The sequence below is a fragment of the Micrasema longulum genome, unplaced genomic scaffold, assembly GCF_059751315.1.
Source record: "Micrasema longulum isolate JH-2025_06_02 unplaced genomic scaffold, ASM5975131v1 h1tg000646l, whole genome shotgun sequence".
NCBI lineage: Eukaryota > Metazoa > Arthropoda > Insecta > Trichoptera > Brachycentridae > Micrasema > Micrasema longulum.
Window position 1 is genome coordinate 163,246 of NW_028277842.1, and position 26,256 is coordinate 189,501.

The following is a 26,256-nucleotide window of genomic DNA, read 5'->3' on the forward strand; positions in this document are numbered from 1 at the left end:
TTGATTATCTGACACTAATTAACATTTTTTTTTCAGGTTCCAGAGCTTGTAAGATCTATCGGAGCAACAAGAATTTTAGCCATGAGACAGCAAACTCAGTTGCTTTGGGAGCAGTACTTTTCGTCGATAGAAAAGATTGTGTTCACTACATTAGAGGTAATTATTTAAATCTTATACTTATAGATTGAAATTATCTCATTTGGTTCAACAGTTATGAGGTTTTGGAAATCGCATAATCTGGTTTCCTGATTATTTCGTTCAATGTGACTCCCGTAGTTTATCCTTTAAGGTACAGAAATGGTACAAAAGTAATTAATAACCTTTAAAAACAGTGTAAAACTGGTTTAATGTACATAGTTAAAAAAAAAATATTATCCCTATTATTGTTTTTTTCACTTAAGAAACAAAAGACGAATGTTACTTAAATTCACAAATTTGGAATAGCGACCGATTTCGTCGCTTTCGCGACATCTTTGAGTGTGGTATCTTTTTATTAAATTAAATTTACGTCTATAAATATATATAATTCTTCTGTACGTGTGATGTCACTGCGCTGCGCGTGTTCGTGGCTACCTTAAATTCGTGCGTTTATGGATTAAAATCTTCAATTTAATTTGTAAAAAAGAAGTAGTTTAAAAATCAAAAACTTTGTTCCAAAAACGGAAAAAAATTATAATGTATGAAGCCTATGTAAAAACTAAAATATGTTATTCGCATTTACTATGGGGAACAAGATGTCAAAATGACATAAACAGACTACAAAGACAACAAAATAAAATATTAAAGTTTGTATATGACCTTCCCTATCTAACTGCAACTAGAGAACTTTTAAAACAAACTAAGCAATTAAATATAACTGAACTCTTTCAACTAGAATCATTAAAATTTATCCATAAATTAACCACTAATGTAATTGTAGACGAAGAACTAAAACTTGTAAAAAATGTAGTCAACATGGACATAATACAAGAATATCAGACAAATACCATATACAACTTTCTAAAACAAGACAAGGACAATCCAGACTTATGGAACAGGGCAGACAAAACTAAACAAAAGACTCAGACAAACTTTTCAAAAGATTTAAAAAATATTATTTTGAACAACAGAGTATGAATGAAGTGTTTTTTTTGTAAAATGAATCCGTATGGGTTTATAAATAAATTTTCAAAATAAAAAAATAATCAACATGAATGTTTTATTTATTGACCTACCAGGGTTGCATTCGACGAGAATCCATTCACAAAAAAATGAAAGGATGTTTTTTTTTGCGTGTAAAAAATGTTTGTTTTTGAATGTTTACAAACATCGTTCGCTTTTTATGGATACCAATCAGATTCTTTCCTTCCACTTCTTAAAATTTCTTCCCATTTATTTCTTTTAACTAAAATAATATTAACTGACATTCAATACATTTTTGAAAATCGCATTTATGAATAAAGTGCACCCCTGTTGGTGGGAAGAGCCGAGTTTGACATTTGCAAAAAGAATTCTATATATAAAAATCAATTATTTTATGTTTTGCAACTCAACCATAAATAAGGATCTAGGTACCTACTTATCAATGAAAAGTATTTTTCAAAGCTAATAGCAGGCAAGCCAATATTCGGGCAGGACAACGTCTAAAAACATACACACATACATACACATGCATATGCATGCATGTACATACATGCATGTACATATATATATACACACATGCACATACATATACATACACATAAGTTTATACATTATTTTAAAGATACATGAGAAAAAAAATAGTAAATTAAGAACAATATTAAGTAATTTTATACAAATTAATTTATTTATAACCTTTTGAATACTTAACCTTTATTTATATAAAGACAGACGAAATATTTCAACTTCACCATACTCGTTACCTAGCCGGTGTAGTCTAGGTATTGGTGAATTTTAATAATAATTATAACTGCCAGCAGATTAAAAAAATAACGTTAGCTGCCGAGTATTTCCAACAGGTACTTTTATGCTGATAACATTAGTTAACTCATTTATATTAAATAAAATTTTGATACTAATTCACTATTTTTTTTATGTTAGAAATTGAATTGGGTAACAAAGCGTTTTATCATCGTATCGCATTGGATTATTCTTGCAGCGTTGGACAAGGGTTAACTTTACTTGAACCGAACTCTTAAATTTATCCTTTCCCAGAGTTCTGATCAAGACCAAATTTGATATTTTGGGTCAAAGATCCTTGATTTTGTTCCGCCACTCTACTGATATCTTTCATATCTGCCCTTCTTTGTAATCAATTCCCCTTCCTGTCTTTCAAATTTATCCGTATCCGATACACGTATTTTCGCAAATACAAATATCTCAGCCTTTTTGTTTTGGTTCACTCGAAGCACGTCTTCATGCCACTACCCGCCGGGCGAAGGACGTTAGTCCCTCCTCACGTATAAAAATAACTGTCTAGATGACAACACGAAGGATCTTCGATCAAAGGTTTATTCGTAATGATCCTCTTCACTTACGTTTTTTCCAGTGGCCAAAGTATGCGAAATGAAAATAATCCGATTTATCGCTGCCCTACCTAATTTCGACTTATTAAGCTGATAAAAGCAACGAGATTTCTTATTTTAATCTGGTATAAAAGTGGCTTTGGAAATGTATTACAATGTACTAGAGTGTATTTCTTGAATTCATTTTTTTAATCATCCCCGACTTTCTGTTCTTAACTTTTCTATTCCCCCCACCGGATGCTGTTTTATGTTAATAGAACTTCAGAAACTTAAATTGAAACTACGAAACTACTTCCGTGAAAGATAATTATTAAAATATTTTTACGAAGCTAATCCTTGGAAAACTTCAACTGAAAGTGCTTCGTTACTTTGAATTTTTAAGAAAATAGTTTATGCTTTCACAGTTGTTGTTGCATCTATTTTAATCCTTTATAGGACACGTTTTTTGTGTTGATTTACGTCTTACATCTTACGTCGGTACACCTATTAAATTAAAAAAAGCTGAGTGGAAGACTGGTCTACCAGTGTTCGTTAAATTGATTCTTTTGTGTCACGCGGCCTCCGTGGTGTAGTGGTCAAGACGCTTGACTCACGCACGGAAGGTTCCGGGTTCGATTCCCGGTTAAAACAAAAAAATGAAAAATTTGATTTTTCTCAGGCCTGAGTGTTCTGTGATGTAATTCACCACTGTTATGCCACGGCCTGTCGTGGTGCAAAAATAAATAAAAAACTAAAATAAAAAAAGACTTATTAATAATAGGAAATATTTGAAAAAAATACCTCATTTCTTGTGGAAAATGTCCGTACCACATAGTTCTAAGTGCCCTATAAAGGGTTTAAGTGTTATTTGACCCACATTTTATCATGTTTAAAATTCTAGGAAAAGTATTCAGCTCAACCTTGTTTAATTATGAAGCTACAACTATTGTTTATACAATGTTGCACTCGAATTTTATAAATAATAACTACATCTTCTTGTTTTATGCAAAACAAATTTGAAAAACTGTTTTTATTAACAGCTTTTCGCGGTGCAACCAACAGTTAAAATATTGCACAATAAATCTACGATAACGCTCTAGACACCCCAATGCGCTACAAACTTGTAAAAACTTAATATTTCTTGACGATCCGTACATAAAAATACAAAACGTAAGGTTTTCACATTGTTAAAGCTTGCCCACCACATGCGGCATCTGACATTGAATGTGCAAGATAAAGTACAATAACTCCTTACTGCCGAACGAGAAAAGCTGCACAAATGAGCTTTCTGTAATCCGGTGGCCTCGGCACCTATCTAAACAAATAAGATAATCCTGAAGTATGTATTTTTACTTCATTCGACTGAGGAAAAGAAAAAAAATATATATTATTAAGACTGGGGTTTAAGACATGATCAATTTGCCGAAATGATTACAAATCCTTTAAAAAGTCTCGAAATTCTTTGGGAGCCCTCGGATGTGTATATCTGACTAGGCTATTAACTCCGTAATCAAATAGACAGGAAATTATCGAAACCACTTAATAAACTTATTTAGTTTTCTATTAAATTTATAAACCTGATAAAATTGAGCCGTTGTTAGTAATTTTTCTCATTTTTTTTATTAATATCCCTTTAATTTTCATCTGGGTCGAGTGAGACTGCGGATGCTGTGTTAATCCAGCTACTTTGCACCTTAGCAGCCTGAACACTTTATTCTCTACAGGCGTAGTTAGGTCCCAGGCGTTTGTCAGCGATCTTGGTGACCGCGAACGGAGAAGTTTTGCGGGCCACTTTCGGTTCCCTGGGGCGTTCTCAACTTCCTGAACTATGCGCCCGCACAGCGAATATGGGCCTCGCCAAGACCGAAGAGTTTGCTCCGTTAACTTCGCCGGGACCCGAAACTTTATTAAAATGTTGATTGTTTCAATCAATACTTGCTGTTCAAATTACTGTCCACACTGTGATAATAAATGTCTATTTTACTAAACGTTTAAGCGTTCACCAACATAGAGTTTGTTTTTCTTTGATAGTTATTAGTGAATCCAGGTTTCAATAACACAGGTTTCACAATCGACTTAAAATCGCAAATAAAATACTCTTACTTGGTAACAATTACATATTTTTATTACTTATGCTGTTATTACACCTGTGATTACTTTTACCCATAGTGAATTAATTATGTGACACAATGAATCGAGTCATTGTTCCAAATTTAATTACTTTAAAAAAAAATGCCACATAATCTTTTAAATAATATTTTACATTTTCTTTCTTATGTTACACAAAAATTATAACTGTACATTATTTATTATAGGAGCAAAAATTCATTAACATTTTCTTGTATACCCACGAACAGGCCATGCCTTTGTGGGATTTTTTGTTTACTATTTTTACTATGAATATGTATTTTTATTGCTATGTAATTATGCTTTATTCTTTGATTATTCTGTTTTATCACTTATGTTTATTGTAAATAAACAAAAAAAAAATAAAAAAACAAAATAATAATAATAATTTTTTTCTCATAAAATTCGAATGAATCCAATTTTAATATGACAAGGCTTAATTGAAGTAATAAGTTCAGTACAGCAAAATATATTAATTTTAATTAAAATAAATATTCATTTTATACATCAATTTCTAAAAAATACATGTGCTTTGGCGAGCTCGTTGTTAAAAGTAATATCTTCCAGAAAATCAAGAACAGACTAGTAAAAAGAAAAAAAAAACTTTTTTTTGACAATTCAAAAATACATATTTGAATACACACGTTCGTTTGTGTTTAAATTTTACCTGTGTTTTAGTGGTCAGATGGAGCTTAGCACATTATGAACTTATTGAAAAAAAAAGTTACGAGGAATGCTAGATCAGGTAATTAGTTTAGAAGGATATAGGACAAGGATCCAAGAAAAAAAATGAATACATAATTAAAATAAAAATAAAAATAAAAATAAAGGCTAGTTAAATATATTCGTATATACGTAAATATTAATTAATATGAGAAGACATTATAATGATTGTTAATTTGTACTGTATATAACAAATTTGTTTTTTAACGAACAGTAACGTAAACGCATAATTATTTATTACGTATTGTCTTAAATGAATTATTTTTATGTAATTCTTGAAAGCTTTGTATATTACAAGTCTATAATATATATATATTTTACGATTTATTTATTATTTTCTTCCTACCTTACATCTCTCACTGCACTTGATGTTTGCGACAGACTGTGTTAAAGTGTCCCGGTGATAGATGCCATTTATCGCTTTTCTTTTACGCCCTTTCTGATTTAGGGGTAGCAAAGTTATAGGCCAACATAAAATAGGAGAGTACGACAGTTTATTCCATAAAAATATCTATTTCATAGAAATATCTATATTTTCAGATTACTTAGCTTAAGAAAGAATGCGAATCCAAATCACTTTTAAATCATTTGTATTCAATGAAAGCGCCTGTCTTTTTTCAGAAACGTGTATAAAAATGCACAATTTTGTATGTAGTATCATTCTTTAGATTCTCATATTAACGTTAAATTTTCTCATGTATTCAGTTAAAATTCATTTAAATTCACATTGCAGAAATAATTACATTATAAATATTACACTTCAACCATCACTTGCGTTTAGTCTAACTATTGTGATCTATTAAATAGGTATTCATGGTCCGTAGGATCATCATTCAATTAAGAAATTCAGTTTCACTTCGAATCGTGCTTCAGAAGGAAAAAAAAATAATACAACAATTAAAATGTTTTAATTTTTTTAATATTTTATTTATAAATCATATAACACAAAGTATTTTACAAGTATAATATGTTGAATTACATTCCCAGTAGTTACAACAACTCAATTCGGGACATAAATAATAAAAACATTTAGAAAATAACACATATTGAGAACAACAAAGAAACAAAGCAAGTTAAGAACCTTTATAAGTAAATAAAGCACATTAATATATACGCCAAAAACCTTTTCTTACACAAGTAGAATAAATACATATAAAAAAACGCCTTTAAGAATAAAACAAAGTAGTGAATCTACTAAGGGAGATAAGGTCATTAACATCACATGCCATGCAGATGATGCTGGCATAGTGATGATGAGAACATATCCATCTCAGTTTGTAAACATCTGGATGCATAAGAAATGTCGTATAGTACAATGAACACACATTGGAAACATAATTCGGATATACAAAACGTGTGTCAGAGCAAATCATGGTGTATACAACAGAGGCGAGGATAGATGGAGAGAAAATAAAAAATACAAAAAACCTAGTAGAAAAACTAAATAGAAAAATCAAATAACTGCTCAGAACGTCAGAGATGAAAGTACTAAAGGCAATCGCAGGGAAACCCAAAAGAGGCAGAATCTAGAGTCAAGAAGTTAGACGGATTTACGATACCCATTGTATAGTAAATAGATTATGGAGAGATTACGTCAATAATTTCATTAATGGACAGCTCCAAAATCCCCTTTACCATTGCCCACGAAATCCCGGCCGTTTGCCGTCTGCCCGGAAGACCACCAAGGAGAGGGAAGAACAGCTGAAACTCAAACTCTTTTACTTTTCTTGTTCTCCTAACTGCTGAGGGCTCTCGTTATTTCGAAATAAAGTTTTTTTTAATAAAAATTTACTTAACAAAGAAACTCCTAATCACTTCCGACAGAGGGCTATCTTTAGGCCTCGAATTTAAAGATGCATAATCCCTAATGCATCCCTAATACATCGTGTAGGTGGCCTACCTCTTACTCTTCTCATGAGCAGTCTTTTGCGACTTGCTTATTTTTTGCCTCGCTCATTATGTTCAAGGCTTATGTTTACTGCAAAAGGTATGTGACTTCTACTTTCTCCAACTATTTTGTAAGGATCTAGTCGGATACTTGCCTGTAACCTTGTTGAGGAACTTCTCTGCATTTGATTTCAAATGAGGAAACCAAAGAAAACTCATTCAGGAGAATCCAGACTATTGACATACATCAACAGACCTTCCGATCCACTAAGACAGTGTTCGGAATTTTGTGTCTTTCTTTTGTATATTTTAAATACGCAATATTCTTAAACCTGCAAAAAGAAGTATGCCGCAAGTAGTGTTAAAACAATCTATCTCGGATATTTAGTTCCTTCTACATTGAAACATTCAGGCGGTTTTCAGTCCACGAATCAATCACTTTCAATTAATTTCAATACCTCAACAGATAATTATTATTTGAGATAGGAATATCGACGGTTGAAAGTCTTTTTTTTAATTAATATTTTATTTTTTATTTAAGATTTACAGGAATCACGTCAAAATAATAGATATATGAGATTTTTTCATTGGTTAAAAATAGTACTCTTCTGTAAAGCTGCAACATGTCGCTTAGGAACTTTTGCTTTTCCACGAACTCCAGAACGATTAAAAAATTAAAGAAAAAATTTCTCGCTGAAACAAAATTTTTGTCATTTTTATGATAATAATAAATAATAATAGTCTGGTTTATATGCGCCATTTTTGTGAAAAATCACCTCAACGGCGCTTTAAAATTGTATCCTTAAACTCACAATCTAACCTAGCTAAACTGATATATTATATTTTCTGATTTAAAATTGAAGGTATGATAAACTAAAAAGTGAGATTTTAGTTGGGATCTGAACTGACTGGACTGTCGATGATTCGTTAGTTTGAAGGCAATCAGTTCCAGGCAGAGGAGCCGGCAACGGCAAAAGCACGATCTCCAAACCTTGTGTTTGGGGAGCGCCGGATTTCGACAAGTTTTCCTCTGCCTGAATCAAAATGAGTAGATATGTGTGACGTAGGGTACTAGACTTCTCGATACATACCGATGTACCAAACTCGGTCGGTAGTGTATCTTCGTAATCGCTAGGGAGAATATTTATCTTTAATTATTACGTCATAATGAAGGTATGTCACTTAAGTGCTTAGATATGTGTACCGTGGCGTACGCTTCCCCTTGTTACATATCGATGTACTTAACCAAAACTTAAAGGTAGGGGGTTCGTAGTGTATCTTCGTAATTGCTCGGGAGAATTTATCTTCAACTATACCGTCATGGTGAAGGTATGACATTCTTAACTTCACAATGTAATCGGAGCCCAGGTGCCAGTGCACGAACACAAAGTACTGCAGTTTAATTTTTTAAATACGTATTACATGCCAAGCGCAGACTTATTTTATTTTATCTTAACTAATGGTTTTTTTACCCGACTTCCCTTTTGAGCATTTTTATCTGAGTCAAGTCAAAAGCGCTCGTCCGGGATTCTAGTTCTATTTCACTCACAGAACTGTATTCTTCATCCAGTCGTATACGGATGAATGCGAAACGTAATATTCACACGCAAAAACTTAAACGATTCGTTTTGTTGTAATTCCAAATTATAGACTTGGTATCTAGATATATCTTGGTATCTCGGAGCCTTAAATACTCGGTGAAGTTTTTACGCCTACTTCAGGCTCATTTAAACATTCTCGAAAAATCTTTTTTTGTTGAATATGATAGCGCTAAAAAAATAAATAAAACGGTTGCTCTATCACGTAGAAGCTTTCTATGTGATAGAAAGCTTAGGCTTTTCTGGCGTTTATAAGAAACTTTCTTTTATGCGTCTTTGTCTCTAGCATATACACCTGATTCATCTTGATAAAATCTTTTCCCCTCTGGATGTTTCCTTCATATCACAATAAAGCTACTGGGCGCTGCCATAAAAGCTTACTACCTTTTCTGAAGACTTTTCTCATATTCTTTTTTCATCCCCACTGCCATCTCCCTTATTTCGGGAATATTGTTTTTCAAATAACACCGTCGCAAGTCGTAACCAGTTTATTTGTATATAAGTTTGAACTGTGTTAAACAAACTTAATTCAACCCCCTTCGATATATTTTAAAAATTTACTCGGTTTTAAAAATATTTCAAGACAGACGAAGTTAAGACTGGTTTAAGCGATTATATTGCAACTCTTTTTAACTTTTTTTTTGTGTTCTACCGAAAAACCCTTAGACTTTGTGGGTAATTAAAATTATGCATGTAGGTTTTATATAGTTTGTTTGTTTCGCTTGTATTATAAGACCTTGAGGTATTATGTTACGAAAATGACCATATGTAAGTTGTCCACAATAATAATAATAATAATGATAACGCTTTCTTTCGAAGTGGGATCCCGGGGGTATTAAGGCTGTTTATGGACACCATATGCTCCAACTGGGAGCAGACATGGGACGATGATAATGATTTCTTAGTGGATAATTCACTACTTTGCCCATATTTGAAGTTAAACATATGTATATCTTAAATGTGTTTATTTTCGTGAAGTAAAAAAAGTCTAAAATGTATATTTAAAGCACTTACTTTGTGGTTATTCATTATAATAAAATAAATATAAAGCGACTTCCTTTTTAACTACTTATTTTATCTACCGACCGGTTTTAAAGCTACACAAGCTTATTTATCAAAGTATAATTAATTAATTAATGTTATGTTTTTTTTATTTTAACAGTGATTACTAAATGTAAAATCAAAACATATGGAGCTAATAAGTGAAGACTTTTTGTCATGTTGTTCTGGTAAAGATGGGAAGTGTATGTGTAATATTATAAAGTTGTTTTATGTTTATTTGTTAAAAAAAAGTTAAACTAGACAATGACACATTATAAGTCCTGTATATGCCTAGACATCCATGTTCCCTTTTCTAAAATGTTATTTACTTATTGTTATATGTTGGAGTAAAAGAAGTAAAACCCCTTTTGATAAAAATGAGATTCTTACAAATTATTTTATTTAGTTGGAATTGTTAATCAGATGATTAATATCCATATATTCGTCTAATATACATATGTCGTAATACCCATATCCGTTTTTTATAACTTTTTAAGTAAAATATTGAACATATGTTTGAGCCCGATGATAAATTGCTTGAAAGGTGGTTTATCTGGATCTACATATTTATTTTTTATGTTTCTTTTTTTTGTAAAAAAAACTCTTGATATTTTTTTTTAATTAAGTTTTTTGTGAAAAAAATCGTCAAATTATTTTTTGTTTCTTCAAGCATATACAAAAAACTAAATTTAAATAATCAAATATAAATAAATAAATATTTTTAATAAGACAGATAAGAATCAGAAAGCTGGTATTTCCGTATCCGTTTTCTATAACTTTTTAAGTAAAATATTTAACATATGTTTGAGCCCGATAATAAATTACTTGAAAGGTGGTTTATCTGGATCTACATATATATTTTTTTATGTTCGAGTAAATACAAAAAACCATCAGGTGAATTTATCAAAATATTTTAGGCCTGTACAAACTTTTGTAGACTTCTATATTCCCTTATCAAAAATGTTTTTCATCTCTGTTTTAATATGTTGATAAAACATTTTTTTTTTTAAATTCTTAAAAGTTCTGTGGATTAGCCGACTTTTGCGTAACGCCACCATGTTAGCGGTTTACTAGAACCAAGTTACCGGTTCGGCATAACAAATCGGTACGCCCAACCGCTTTACCCCTTTCCGGTTTTTCGTTGTGAAGAATATGAAGCCATTTTAGGTTATTTCCCCTACGAAACCTGAAAATAAGCTCTCTCAATTCCTTTTGACGCGTATGCATACGAATGTACAGAACATAACCAACTATGTACATAATCGAGATGAATTTTAAATTTAGTTCTTCTGGAACAATCCACCGTTTACTGACGTGTTTTGGTGGTTTCCCACCTATTGTTGTCATTTACAAAAAAATACTATTTTCGTTTTTTTCGATAATATTTTAGGTTTTTTTATCTCTACCTATTGCATTATAGGGCACTGTATTAATATTCCAATGGAAGCGTATCAACAATCATGGCCACTTTCAATAAGAAACTCCTGAAACATTATTATATATCCTTTGAACCTTTACCTCATTTCATTTAAATAAATCAATTTCTTTCCTGGATTCTCTTCCTGACTCCTTCCAAATTTATAACCCGATCCCAACTTCCTCATCATTGGATACTGTGTATTAAATAGGAATTTTTGTTAAATAAGTTTATATGTCCAGCTCTATCTACCTACTAAAAAAACAGCCGTTTTTTTAAAAAAAATAAGTGTATGTATTTATATCAGGTACATATATTTTTTATTTATAATTTTTTATTAATTTTTTATTATACCAATCTGTTTTATTGGCTGAAAGATATTGTTTTGAGCAATAAGCCCGCTTAAGTGTGTATATTGTTTGAAATAAAAATAAATCAATAATTGTTATTGTACTCAAGTGTTTCATTATCAGTCTTACGCTAAAGCAAAACAAAGTAAATACGTTGAAATAAGATAAGCTTTTAAGCAACATAATACACGTGTCGGGACAACAAATGCCAAAAATCAATGTAAATCATGGGAAAATATTCGGAATCAATAACCTGTGAAAACTGACTCCTTTAACACCTTTGACGCTCCTACTGCTGCAACTAAACATACTGGAAGTCACCATAGTTGATTTTTATTTATTAAAACGTAAATATCCAATTTATTTACAAACAAAGCCAAGCACAGCTACAAAAGCATCCGATCGAACCGTTATGTTTATGTTGTCAAATAAAAAAAAATGGCCACCAATTAGTTGGTTACCAACAAACCAACATCGCTTGCGTTCTATGAAACATTGTGATAGGGCTTCTCTCTATGTTACGCATTATTTCTCTGAGATTTTAATGCAGTCGGTAATTTATTAAAATATATTTTTCTCGTAAAGAACAAATGTCTTTTTGCTGCACTCGTGTTGTATTTAAGCTCTTAAATTATAAGGAAATATTGCTTTTCGGGAATGTTGTAAAATAGTAATCTTCTGCTCTTGCTCTTTACAAAAATCTTTATTCGATGGATGTATTCTAGGTTTTTTATGCAATTAATATAGAATGAAGATTTGATTAATCCTCTCTATCCCATAAATATACACACTGTAAAATTAATTAAAAGTGTTTGAAGCACCCAATCTGGAGAGAATTTAGCTGCGTGTGTATGGTTAAATGAGTGAACTTGTCTTATCGAGAAAGTTTAAAAACAAAAACAATTCGCGAAACGGTCTAACGCAACCGCGGAGTAATAAATCTAGAGTAGAAATGTTTTAAGAAACGATTATTAGTGGAAACTACAGAAGCGAGTGAATGGAAGAACAGAGTACAGAGAAATGGAAACTCAGCGCGAATATCAAATTACTCTCGAACCATGTGTTTCTATCTAAACCCATTACTTTACGAATGAATTTCACGATATTAATAAAACTTTTTACGAAACATCCGAGAAGTTTCTTCTTACGCGATAAAAAATAGATTTCACTAAAAACTCTGCCCGGAAAACAGACGAGAAGGGTCTGCTAGGTTCACTGAATTTGGGCGGCTCAATTTATTTGTAGAGAGGAATTTTATTTTTCGTTTATGTCCCGTTTCGAGCACACTTTTTTTTGGATTAAACTTACATTCATGCAAATGTACTTGTTTATAAAAACGTTTATTTAATTTAGAGAAATAGATAAACAAAACAAACAAACAACAAATTACTCGCTGTATTTTTTTTTTCATCGAGTTTTTATTCAATAAAATATGCACATTATTACAAAATTAATACATTATAAAGAAAACAAAGTATTAAAACATATTTTGTCCCGATAAACTATTCAATAATAGTTTGTCATCGGGTGCTCAGACATTAGTTTTAATTAATAATCAAATAAAACAGTACATACATAATACTGTATACGTATACAATAACGAACATATATTATTTTGTTTTTGATGCTTTGAAAAATATTCCTAAGAAGAAAAAAGTCGACAAAACCAGATAAAAATGGTTTAAAGAAATATTTTTTTAAAAGTAATAAAATAGAGGAAAATAATACAATTAAAATTAAAGAATAGCCTAATAGCTAGTAAATAAGTAAATTCTTGAATGTATGTTAAATAAAGCTAATGGAGTTTTTAATATATATAGGTACACAGTTTGTGTAAAAATTCATGAAAAAAATAAGAAAAAAAAAATGGAGAAAAAATAAACAAATTCGTAAATTTTTTTACAAAATTATAGGCTTTTAGAAAAAAATTAAAATATCTTTCTTTCAAAGTCGTACCAAGGCAAGTTAAATAACAGATTCATATTTTAATCTTCATTCAATATAAAAATAGGGAAGTCCGAATGTAAATACTTTGTTGATTACTTTCTGGATTTAAAAGATATTGTTTACTCGGTGGTAACACAGCTTAGAATATTTTTCTAAGATAGGATCTTAGAAAAATATTCTAAGCTGTGTTACCACCGAGTAAACGTATTTCTTCTACGTATTTCAAATTACTTTATAAATTTTATTTGACTCTTGTTTTGTCATATACCAAAACTAAGTTGAAATATTGTTTTACATTTAATGTTATTTATTTAAAGCGAATAAAAATGATCTAGTTGCATCTTAATATAAAGGTTTGGTTAAATTAATTTGTCTTATTTATTTATTTTACAGAAACAAACAGTCGACTATGATATAATAACATTAAAAAGATACGGCTTAATGACAGACTAGCGAAGTTTCTAAAGTAGTTTCGAAGTTTATAATTAATAAGATAAAAGAAGTCTTAATTTCTGTTAAAAAATAGTAATTACGTATTATAGATTCCCTCGAGAATTTATTTTTATAAATTAATGATAATACATCTGTTTTATTAAAAAAATGTTTAACGTGGGCTTATGTTAGGTGACATTTTTATTTTCTCCACTTTTCTTTGTTATTTTTTTAACCAAGTATTATGCACTTCAGTAAAATGATAACCTTTCAAGGCATACTGACAAAAAATTACGTTCTGAAAAGATAAAACTCTCCTTTGTGAAATTTTTTTGACATTTATATATTTTTGTAACGAATAAATTTAATGGAATTACCAACTGTCATATTGTGGGGATCGACTTGCAACTTTTTTTCATTAGTGTTTCCAACTCTCAGGAAACAGAGAAACTTAGAGTTTGGGGAGGGGTGATTTTCAAAATAGGGATTGGCTTCTTTATTTAAAATCTCCTCGCATTTTAATTAAGAGATACTTTTATGTCGTTTTACTCCGCTTTCCCTTTTGCGTTTCTCTCTTTGAATCCTCGTAACAAAACAACAATTTGTACCTGACTTAAGTCAGCACACAGTAGCTCGCTTTTACTTGTCTTTAAATCAGCAGTGATGTTTTATTTCGATGTGTTCTTTGAAATATTCCCGATAAAATACATTTTATCCGCTATCTGTTTTCAAATTTAATTTAACGTCGAGTATATAATTAAATACAATCCGGAACCCACTCATCGAAGAAAAGGTTTTTAATTCGGTATAACTGCATTGAAGGGTATCGCCCGTGTCACTCCTTAATAACAGATTTAAAAAAAATTTTTTTTTTTTTTTTAATTAAAAAAATTAATTTAGCGGCCTCCGTGGTGTGGTGGTCAAAACGCTTGACTCACACATGGAAGGTTCCGGGTTCGATTCCCGGTGAGAACACAAAAAATTTATGTGATTTTTCTCATGCCTGGGTGTTCTGTGATGTAATTCACCACTGTAATTGGGCTTTCTGGCCTGTTGTGGTGCAAAAAAAATATGCCTTCTAGGCTTTTACATGTTTTACAAATATGAATATTAGTAGGAAATAAAAATTAATTTCGAAGAGCAAAAATAAACATATTTACATTTTAGTAAAAAATATACGGTTACGCACCTACATATATTGCAGTGGAGAAATATTGCTTGATAAATGTTTAGAAAAGGAAAAAACACGCGATGAGTGGCAATAAGAAATCGAATTATTATTATTTAAAAAGGCGATAGTAACAATCTCTAAAATTAAAGATATATAGTCTACTGTCGCACCTTTATAAATTGTTAACAAAAATTCTAACAAACCGATTAACAGAAACACTTTATTCTTATCAACCTGTAGAACAAGCAGGCTTTCGCAAAGGTTTTGAGACTATATACCTTATCAAATCAACAACACAACAATACATTTAGCTTTTATAGACTATAGAAAAGTGTTTGACTCAGTTAAAAAATGGGATGTTATTGAAGCCTTCTAAAAAGCTGGAGTTGATTCTAGATAAATTATATTGAAAAAATTCACTTAAATTGACGCTACTATGGAGGTGAGGATTTTTGAAAAAACATAAACTGATAAAATCAAAGTTTAGAAAGGTGTCAGACAAGGGGACACAATATCGCCAAAGATCTTTACACTAGCCTTGGAGGGTGTATTTTAAACCCCAAATTGGGAAAATAAGGTTATACAGATCGATGGCATGTACTTGGGCCACCTCAGATTCACAGATGACATAATGGTCGTAAGTAAATACATGCATGAACTAGGCGAAATGATTATACTCGTATAACTACGTGAGGCTTCAAAGAGGAGTGGATTGGAAATGAATATTTATAAAACAAAGATTATGAGTCTAACAAAGAGCGACATTTTCAATTACAAAAATAAAATCGAAGTGATTGATGAACACGTATATCTAGGACACAAAGTCGAACTTGGTAAAAATAACCAGACAGCGGAGTTACCATGAAGAATAGGGCTAAGTTTGGCAAGTTCCTGTGTGCTTAATAAAACAAGTCTATGGATCGTGTATATTGCCGGTGACGACATACGGACTAGAAACTAGGTATGTCACGCAGAAAAGTAGTTGGAAACTTAAATACACGCAACGATTCATGGAAAGACAGATGCTCGGTATATGTCTTAGAGACAGCATTAGAAATGAAAAAATAAGGCGCCGAACCGGAGTCATGGATATCATGGGATCGTGCAAAAAAAAAAAATGACAGTGGGCAGGACACTCGGCGAGGAACAATGATGGCAGGTGGACACCCAGAATAATACAGCGGAGACCATGGGCAAACAAAAGATGTGTTGGATGGCCACAGAAAATGGGTCGATGACATTGGCTCGATATTTATTTATTAAAGAAATCATACAGTCTTTATATAAAACACGGTCCAAAAGAACAATAAAAAAAAGTAAGACCAATTACAGATTTCACACTAATTTATTATGAATGTAGGAGGAGAGGAGAAAAATAATTGAATTCTAAAAAAGTAAAAATAAATATATTAAATAAAAAGTACATAAAAGGGAGAAGACATTGTATAGCTAAATAAATAAATACTTTCCTCCCTCTCTCTCTGCTTCCATGAACATTTAAATTTATTTGTAAAAATTCACAACCAACAATAATGTATTAGATGCAGGTATTTGATGTAAGTAAGAATAAATTAAGAGTTGAAATCAAAAGTTAAAATTAAAATCAAAAGTGAAAGTGTATATTAAAATGAAAAGTCTAAATTAAAATTAAGGTAAAAGTTTTAATTAAAAGTTAAAATTAAGAATTAAAATGTTGAAATCGAAAGATAAAATTAAATTAAGATATCCGGTAAAACATGCACGGTGAAAGCGGTGATAGGAAGGAATGGAGACGTTTGGAAGAAGCCTTTATCCATCGGTGGACAAAATAAGGCTGAAGAAGAAGAAGAAGAAATAGAAGATTGCAGTAGAGAGAACAAAAGTGCATTTACTCCTATCGATTTTATTAAAATAATCTAAAAATTAAATTAAGTTAGAAAAATAATAATTGACAATACAGATAAGTTAATTAATGGTATACAATTTATATCTAAATAGTTCTATTTAGGTATTTTAATTCGATTCAATTAATAAACTGATATGTTACATTAAATATATCGATATCATTGCTTACTCATTTGCAAACGCATGAATTCTCATTATTGGCGTTTAAACTGTTGTTTATTGTAGATACATTTACGAAGAATAGTTTATTGAATCCGGTAACCCGGCTAGGCACTCGCAAGTTAATAAGTTGTAACAGTTGAGAACAGTCAAATATTGAATTTAGTATTTTAATGAAAAATAACTAATCACTTAGTTTTCTTATATTTTCCAATATTTGTACATTTAAATACGTGTAATTAGTTAAATATATTAAATTAAATACATTAATTTGACTATTTATTAAAAATGTTGTACGAATCAATAAATAATTGAATAATATTGAAAAAAAAAACTCAAAATATTAATTTAAATAGTTCATTTTTTGAATGTTGCACGAGCGTTTAAAAATACATTTCATCTTGTGGAGGTCCTTACCTATCGAAAAAAAAAATATTGTTCCGATAATAAATACATAAACTAGGTATTAGTAGTTGGACTAAAATATTTTTAATTTTTCTTGTAGATGTCTTTATTTTGCTCAATATTATATATTTTTTTGTTTTTATCCAATTTAAATCATTCTACCTAATAATGCTACATTTTTCAGTATTTAAAATTAGTATATAAAATTGTAAAAAATATGAAGTACGTTTTAGTTTTTTAGTAGTTCTCTTCCCATTTCTTCCTTCTTAAAAAGTCTTATTTGAAGTTAAAAATATGATTTATAACCCTTTGATAAAAATAATTTTAAGTGTCATTTGAGAAAAAATGTATCTACGTTTTGATAGCTTTTCTGATTGATTGATTTTAAACTCGAGTGAGCATCTGGCATCGAAACTTATTTTTGGAATGGGTTCTTAAAATGATTGAACAACATTAAGTAGATACCCTGATCAACTAAATTACAATTTATATTTTTTATTGTAAATTATAAATATAAAGAATCGTTTAATTACAGTGACATTTAATTATTTCTATGTAAAAATACTATACAACTAATTATTTAATTAATTAACTTAATTTTAAGACCGAACGACCTGTAAAAAAATATATGGCGGTTATAATAGATTCTAAGTGATACTTTTTCTTTTTCTTATTTAATAAAACAGATAAACTCTTGAGTTCTTATTATTTACTAAAATATTTAAATTTTCAGACCATTTTCTAAAAGTCATAAATAACTTGTGCTGGAAAAATGAAAATCGAGTTGTGGTAGAGTGGGATTTGAACCTCGGACCTTTGGCCTTATATATGTATGTTTGTAATCCGAAGTCTATGAATTACGATTGCAAAATGAATATAAATATTTAAAATATGCAGTGACCAAACATAATAAAATAGGACACAGAAACAACCCACAGCTCTTTGTGTCTCTCTTCGAAAAGTTTTCTCACAAAAAATAGTAATTAAAATTAGTAAGAAAAAAAACGGAATCACGTAAAAAATATAATTTTTTTAAATCATTGTATGAAGCCGTATCTTTGTGTTTTTTAATGTTAAAACATATATCTACTTATTAATTTTGCGTAAAATCACAAAAATAAATTTAATTTGCCACATGTAAAACTCTTCTCCATTCATATTTTGTTCGTATTTTTTTAATATAAGAAATATCAGCTAACAAATTTTCAGCATATAAAATGCTTTTCATTCATATTTTGTTCGAATTTTTAATATGAGAAATATTATAAACTAACAAAGTTTCAACATATAAAATTATTCTCCATTCATATTTTATACGTATCTTGATAATTTGCTTGCTAATAATATTTCTTAACCCCTTCATTTAACCCGCGTTCTTTACTTATAATAGTAACTGTAAACCTTTAAAGAAATAAAGATATTGTTGAAAATATTTCGTGTTTGTTTATTTTTAAGCCTTGAGAAATGTTATATTCTGTCACCGGCCGGCATATTAAAAATATTTTTGTTATTTTATTTAGTTCTATAATTTTCTATCTGTACATTTCCTTAATTTCTATGCACATTCAAATGTGTTTTGAACATTCTCAAATGATCAAATTAATTTCTAGATGCATTTATGAACTAGTCTCCGTAAAGGGAATTTCTATTGAAATTGAACACGATACCTGTTATACGAATTCTAGAGAAAGCCCTTTGAGTAACAAAATTATTACCCAGCATATATTGTACTATACTAATAAGATAAATACATTTATATAAACTGAGTTATTATGATTAAAGATAGTATATTTAATTACAACCATTACTCTACGGCGATTTGTAGGATTACAAATGATTATAATATATTCTTAATTGGTTAAAAAAACTGTTTAAAAAGTTGGAAATAGACACACGTAAACTCTGGAGAAAGCGTTTTGCGTAACAAAATAACTTACGAGTATAATATAATTTACGTATTAACGTATTATTTTATTTTTTATTTTTTTTCATAGAGTATTCAATAAAATATACACATTATTACAATATTAATAATACATTATAAAGAAAACTAAGTATTGACATATATTATGTCCCGATAAACTATTTAATAAAAGTTTGTCATTAATAATCAAATAAAAAGGGTACCGACATAATACTATATACGTACATAATAATAAACATAAAATATAGTTTAAAGAAAAATATCTATTTTATTTTTTTAAGTAGGAAAATAGAGTAAAATAATACAATTAAAATTAAAGAATAGCAGTTCAGTAGAATTAAACACATTTGTTGAAAAGAAAAGAAACAGTTATATAAATATTGTGTGCTCATAAATGTCATCAAAACAAGATAAAAAATAAAACAAAGTAAATCGAAAATTTCAATTCATATTTACAGAAAAAAAAAATAATAAGAAAATTAAAAGTACCTATTAAAATTAAGATCTAAAAAACGTAAATAAAATAAGAAAGAAATTTAACAAAGGTGAACCTAAGAAAATAACAAAAATGTATTCAATGCGAAATAAAAAAAATGTTTTACGTAAATAATAAATAAAAATATTAATTGTCATTTTAGCCGGAATACATATTGTATAAGAGCTATTAACGTGTAGTCATATTGTCAACACTTGGCATTTTACAAAATGGCTAACCAGGTTTAGCTGCTACTTGAGAGGGAACGTCAGGTTATGTTTATCTTCTGACCACGACGTTTAAACATGCAATGCCTCAAGTAATAGACAATATATCTGAAATTAACAATAGGGCGCGATTTGTATTCAGTCAAAACGTTATTGCTGATCGTTGAGGCAGCCGGAATGAATGAAGGAATATATAATACCATTCGATGTGGCAAATGCTTGCCATTATATTTGGTATTCATAGAGAGAAGGAAAGGGGCAAGACCACAGGATGTTTTCAAATGATTGATTGGGATATCCGCAGTAGCATGAAGGGGTATCAACAATATAAAAAACAAATCATTCGTGAATTTATTTTATTTATTTATTTATTCATATTTTTTCTCTTACAAAATATAATTCATAAAAAAAATAATGAGTCCTCTCTGGGGTAACCCGTGCCGAGGACACTTAACAATATACTTTTTAAAAAAAATAATATTTTTACATTTGAGAATAAACAAAGAAGACTAACTTAATAAACAGAAATTAACAAAAAATGATTTGCCTTAGTATTCAGAAATAATAATCTTTTAGGTTTAAGTAAACTATTTATTAATTTATATATTGTCTCTCACAAACTATAATTCATTAAAAAAATAATGAGTCCTCACTGGGGGAGTTACCCGTGCCGAGGACACTTAACAATATACTTTAAACAAAATAAAATATTTTTGGCATTTGAGAATAAACAAAGAAGAAACTTAATAAACAGAGATAATTAACAAAATTTTCAGACAGTTTTAAATACTACGTATTTATGTTTATAATTAATTTATCTAAATCTATATTATTTATATTACAAAACGCACAATGATAGTACAAAAACCTAACATAAACTGTACAGCTAATGTGTATACTTGCGGAGCAGTTGATTTAATATCGGTTTGGGCAAATGAGACAATCGGTGTTACTTCTACCTAGCTCCACTATCCATTTTTTATAGCCTTTTTAAACATTTTCTTGTTACTAATTGTTTTAAGAGATAGTAGAAGTAGGTTATACATTTTAATTGAATAATACTCAAAATCTCTTTGTCTGAAAGTGGTATTAGTTTGTATTTGTTTAAGTTGTCTTTGTGTTGAAGATGTAGTGATTATATTATATGTATGTGTAGGGATTATGTCTTTCATTCGAGTAAGAGTAGTTTTTGAATCTGTAAGTGAGTATTGTTTAAGCGTTAATTAGATTAAGGGTACAAGCTTTTCACTTATTAATTTATTTTTAATTTTTTATATTGGGAGACTTATTAGAAAATATTTTTTTTTTTCCGACCAACCAATAAAATAAACGGTGTTTTTTTAGAAGCTTTAAAAAACTTAATTAAGTAGATACTGAAATAGATTTAGCAAAATGTGTTTAATGTAAATTCATTTAATACAAGTCTTCAATATAATAAAATAGGAACCTAATAAGAAAGTTGAGCCTCACGAGTAATTGGACATAAATATTAATGTATTCTTACGCGCGGCAAAAATTAGAGCATTCAATTGTACGGCGAAGTTTCTTGAAAATATAATAAAAACGAACTACCGAATTAACCAATGAGAAGAAGGAAAACAGAACTTGAGACGTCACACGCGGAGCAATATCCGAAACATAACTTAGAAAAAAAAAATAGTTTTGGATTAGTTTAATAGTCTATTAACAAATAAAAATATTTAAAAAACCACCGAACTTCCTCATTCGATACAACTCCAGTGCTTAGTTTAAAAATATGTTTATTCAAATATTTTACTTAATTGGTTCATGTTTATAAAATTTTTCTAATAAATTAACGAGTTTATAAAACAATTTTCCAAATCGCTCCTAAACAAATATTTCTTGCGCAGAGCATTAAGTGATATTAGTAAAACTTTCAAAGAGTAAAATAAACTTTCCCGTTTGCAAGTGAAAAATGAGGACACACAGTAAAGTAATCATACTTGATTATTCCCTCGGAAAAAGTTAATAACTTCATTATGTTGAATGTCGTGGAAAACATACATGCTGTCATGACAAAATGGCGTCCGCACGTGTTCATCACGAGAACAAAGAAGGTAAAATTATATTGAAATATATAAACGCCATTGAATAAAAAAACGAGACTTTTGCATGGGTAAAAATGCCTTGAATTTATTTTTATTTGTTTGTTGTTAAAATTATTTATAAACTCTTCTGGATCACATACATTTATCAAAATATTTTTTTCTTTTTTAAATGTATATTCTTCTGTTAATGATAATATTGTTAACTTCTTTTCTTGAGTCTTATGTTCAGTTTTGTCTAGTAGTTTTTTTGTATAATATTAGTCTCTGGTTTATTAGTCTTGACTGTCCTTGTCTCGTTTTAGAAAGTTGTATATGATATTATTCTTATGTTTTCGTGTTGCGTATATTTTTACTACATTTTTTTTAAGGTTAAGTTCTTCGATAACAATTAAATCAGTGGCTTAATTATAAATCAATTCTAAGCATTATAGTTGAAAGAGTTTAGTTACATTTAATTGTTTAGTTTGTTTAAAGAGTTATTTAGTTGCCGTTAGATAAGGGAGATTAATAACTACCTTTAATATTTTATTTTTCTATCTTTAAAGTCTGTTTATCATTTTGACTTCCTGTTCCCCATAGTAGTTGCATATAACAACTATTAATTTGTTACACAGGCTTCATACATTATAATTTTTTCCGTTTTAAGAAAAAAGTTTTTGATCTAGAAAAAGAGTCTCCTAAGAGTCCTAAGTATTTAACATGTTCAATTTCAATAAGTCGTTCATAATTTATGTAAGCATTTTATGTCATTTTTTCTAGATTGAAAATTGATGATTTTATATATTTTTCATTGAGTGCAAGTACGTTTGTGTTTGTCTATTTAGTCAACATACTTGTAGTTAAGTCGTAGTTATGTAATTGTTTGTAAATACGTCCAATGTCGTCAGTATACATAATATTTTTTCCTTTAAAATTTTACAGTGATATGTCATATATATAAAATATATAATAGTGGACTCAAAATAGATCCTTGTGGTTCTCCAAAATTTACTGTTTGTATTTGTTTTTTTTTAGTATCATAATTTCATTTAAACACCATCGTAGATTTAAATGTGCAATAACTGCAATGTGGAATGCCCACTTAAAAACATCAAAAATAAATCAATTTACTAAAAATAACTTTGCAATTCATATTATTTGTTCATTAAGGCGATGATGTAGATTCGCAAATATGCAACAATTTAAAACGTTCAATTCGAAGTTTATCAAATAATATCTGTTATTCAGAAATATTGTTTTTTATTGTTCCCCGCAAACAGATATCGTTAAAAATGAGATAACCTTTCCAAGCCCAATAAAACGATTGTTTTGTACAGCGTTTTAAAAATAAGCGTTTAAAAATAATTTTGGGCTTGGGATTGTTTGAATTTGTAAATCATTAAGATATAAGAGAAAGGACGCAGCATACTCAGTCGACAACTGTGATCAAGTGAAGGCGATTCAGTTAGCTTGACCATATACTGTGTATGACTCTGGAGGGCCTTAACCATGTTCGTCTACTTTAGAAGGCATTAGGTGCTCTACATCCTGAACGTCCACTGCTGACTGTTTGACGGCAGGTTATGTCAGAACTATGAGACGCGAACCTGAATTAGAAGGATGCATTGAGCGGCCTGGAGAGAGGCCCGGAGGCTGTTTGGAGGCTGTAAATATAAAACAGAGATGGAATTTATTTGTTCTATTAATATACATAATTTCATTTCATCAAAAGTGAAACCTTTTTTGATGACGAACAGCATGGATTAAAATCCGGACGTTCAAGTGAATCTAATCTTGTGGTATTAACTGGAAACGTGTCGAGAGCCTTGGATAGAGGTCATCAAACGAACTGCTCACATAATGATTTTGCCAAGGCTTTTGACAGGGTGAATCATGACCTGACAAGGGCTATTGCGTCACTGTATAAGGACAGCACAGCATGTGTGAAGGTGAATGGGTCATTCACATCGTGGTTTAATATTCCGAAAGGAGTCAAACAGGGATGTGTAATGTCACCATGGTTGTTCAACATATACATCGATAACTGTATGAAAGAACTGAAAGATTTAAGAATGGGAGCAAAAATGAATGGTATAACTGTTAACTGTCTTCTGTATGCGGATGATGCCGTGCTTCTTGCTAGCAGCAAAGAAGACCTTCAATTCTTAGTAACAAAAGTTTAAGAGGTATGCAAGAAAAGCGATTTGCTTATGAATGTTGATAAATCGAAAGTGATGGTTTTTGAAAGGGATGAAAATATAACTAAATGTGAGATCAGCGTGAACGGAGATATTCTGAATCAGGTAGAAGAATTTGTGTACCTGGGAAGTATGTTTACTAGGGACGGAAAGGCCGATAAAGATATTGAAAGGAGGGTGAGTGCCGGGAACAGAGTGAACGGTGCACTAAAATCTACTTTGGCAAACAAATGTTTATCGCAGGAGGCTAAACTAGCAGTTCACAACGGAGTTCTAGTTCCAACTCTTATGTATGGGAGCGAAGTATGGAATTGGAAAAATAATGATGAAAGTAGGTTGAATGCTGTCGAAATGCGATCCCTCAGGCGAATGTGTGGTAAAACGATGTATGATAGGTGCACAAATGTCGAGATCCGTGAAGTGTGTAAGGCTGAGACATACATTATTGACAGAATTAAGAAAAGGGTGATGCGTTGGTTTGGACATGTAGAGCGAATGGACAGCGAAAGAACGACTAAAAGGATCTACGATGCAAATGTTGATGGATGCAGAAAACGAGGAAGACCGAGAAAGACATGGCACGATCAAGTCCATCAAATACTTGAAGATGGACATGTCAAAAGTAGGAATAATCGGCGTGCGTGCATAAGAAGATGTATGAATGTAGAGGAAGCGAGGTCTGTATGCCAAGATAGAGTGTTATGGCGTTCTATCCTCTCTGCCTACTCCTACGGGGAAACGGCGTGATGGTTTGTTGTTGTTGTTGTTGAATCATGACGTGTTGCTAAGCAAATCAAATAAAATTGGTTTTAGTAATAAACTAATAATATTTTTAGCAAATATTAAAAAAAACAGGAGTCATTCTGTAACTTATGGACTTTTTACTTCTAAACCCTTTCTTGTATTTTAAGACAAGGCTCTAATTTAGGTCCACTTTTATTATCCATTTTTTTTAATGACATTACTAGCGTAGAATCGCATTCACGAATTCCGTTGTTTGCTGATAATTTAAAATTGTTTCTGGAGAATTCCACCTTGGATGATTGTCGCCTTCTCCAGTCTGATATAAAAAATATATTTGATTGGGGAACTCAGAACCAACTAAATTTTTATGTTTCTAATTGTCATGTTTTGTCATCTACAAGGGCATTAAAAACCATTTTTATGCGGTACTGTATGCGTGTGTTCACTTAAGCGAACTGCCACTGTCAAAGATCTGGGAGTTATGTTTGATGCTGGACTGAAACTTAATACTCACATAGGCACTGTCTGTGACAGTGCGCGCAAAATGTTGGGATTTGTTCTCCAAACAGCTAAGGTGTTCATGAATACTCGTGTTATTAGGCTTCTTTATAACTCATTGGTGCGAAGCAGATTTGAGTGTGGATTCTGATCTGGGCGCCCCACGAATTGAAGTACTCTCTTATGCTGGAGATGGTTCAAAAGAAAGTATCTTTACGTAAGGGAGTGCGGATACTATCCGTGGTTGTACCCGTCTGACTTCATACTGGAAATGCTTGGCTACAATACTTTGGAAAAAGGAAAAAATGCATACTTGCTTTTGTATTTTTTTCCGATTAATCCGTGGTATTACGATCAACATAGGTGTAATGAAGAGTACTTTTCTTTATGTTCCTAATGACTACCTTAGACATAGGCAGCCTAAGCTGTTTTATCTTCCTGCTTGCAGGACCAATCTGCCGATGGTAATGCCAGTAAGAAGAGCAACGTCTTTACTCAACCATATATCTTCGGATATCGACATCTTTCATATTAGT

At 30.5% G+C, this 26,256-nt stretch overlaps 1 protein-coding gene across 1 annotated transcript in view; it reads left to right on the forward strand.

The window, feature by feature from the left end:
* ttv (exostosin glycosyltransferase 1 ttv) overlaps nucleotides 1-26,256 on the forward strand; it is a 139,073-nt gene that overhangs the window by 34,107 nt on the left and 78,710 nt on the right. The window contains exon 3 of the mRNA XM_088229228.1: nucleotides 37-156. Within this exon, the coding sequence (XP_088085354.1) occupies nucleotides 37-156 (120 nt within the window). The remainder of the gene's footprint in view (nucleotides 1-36; nucleotides 157-26,256) is intronic.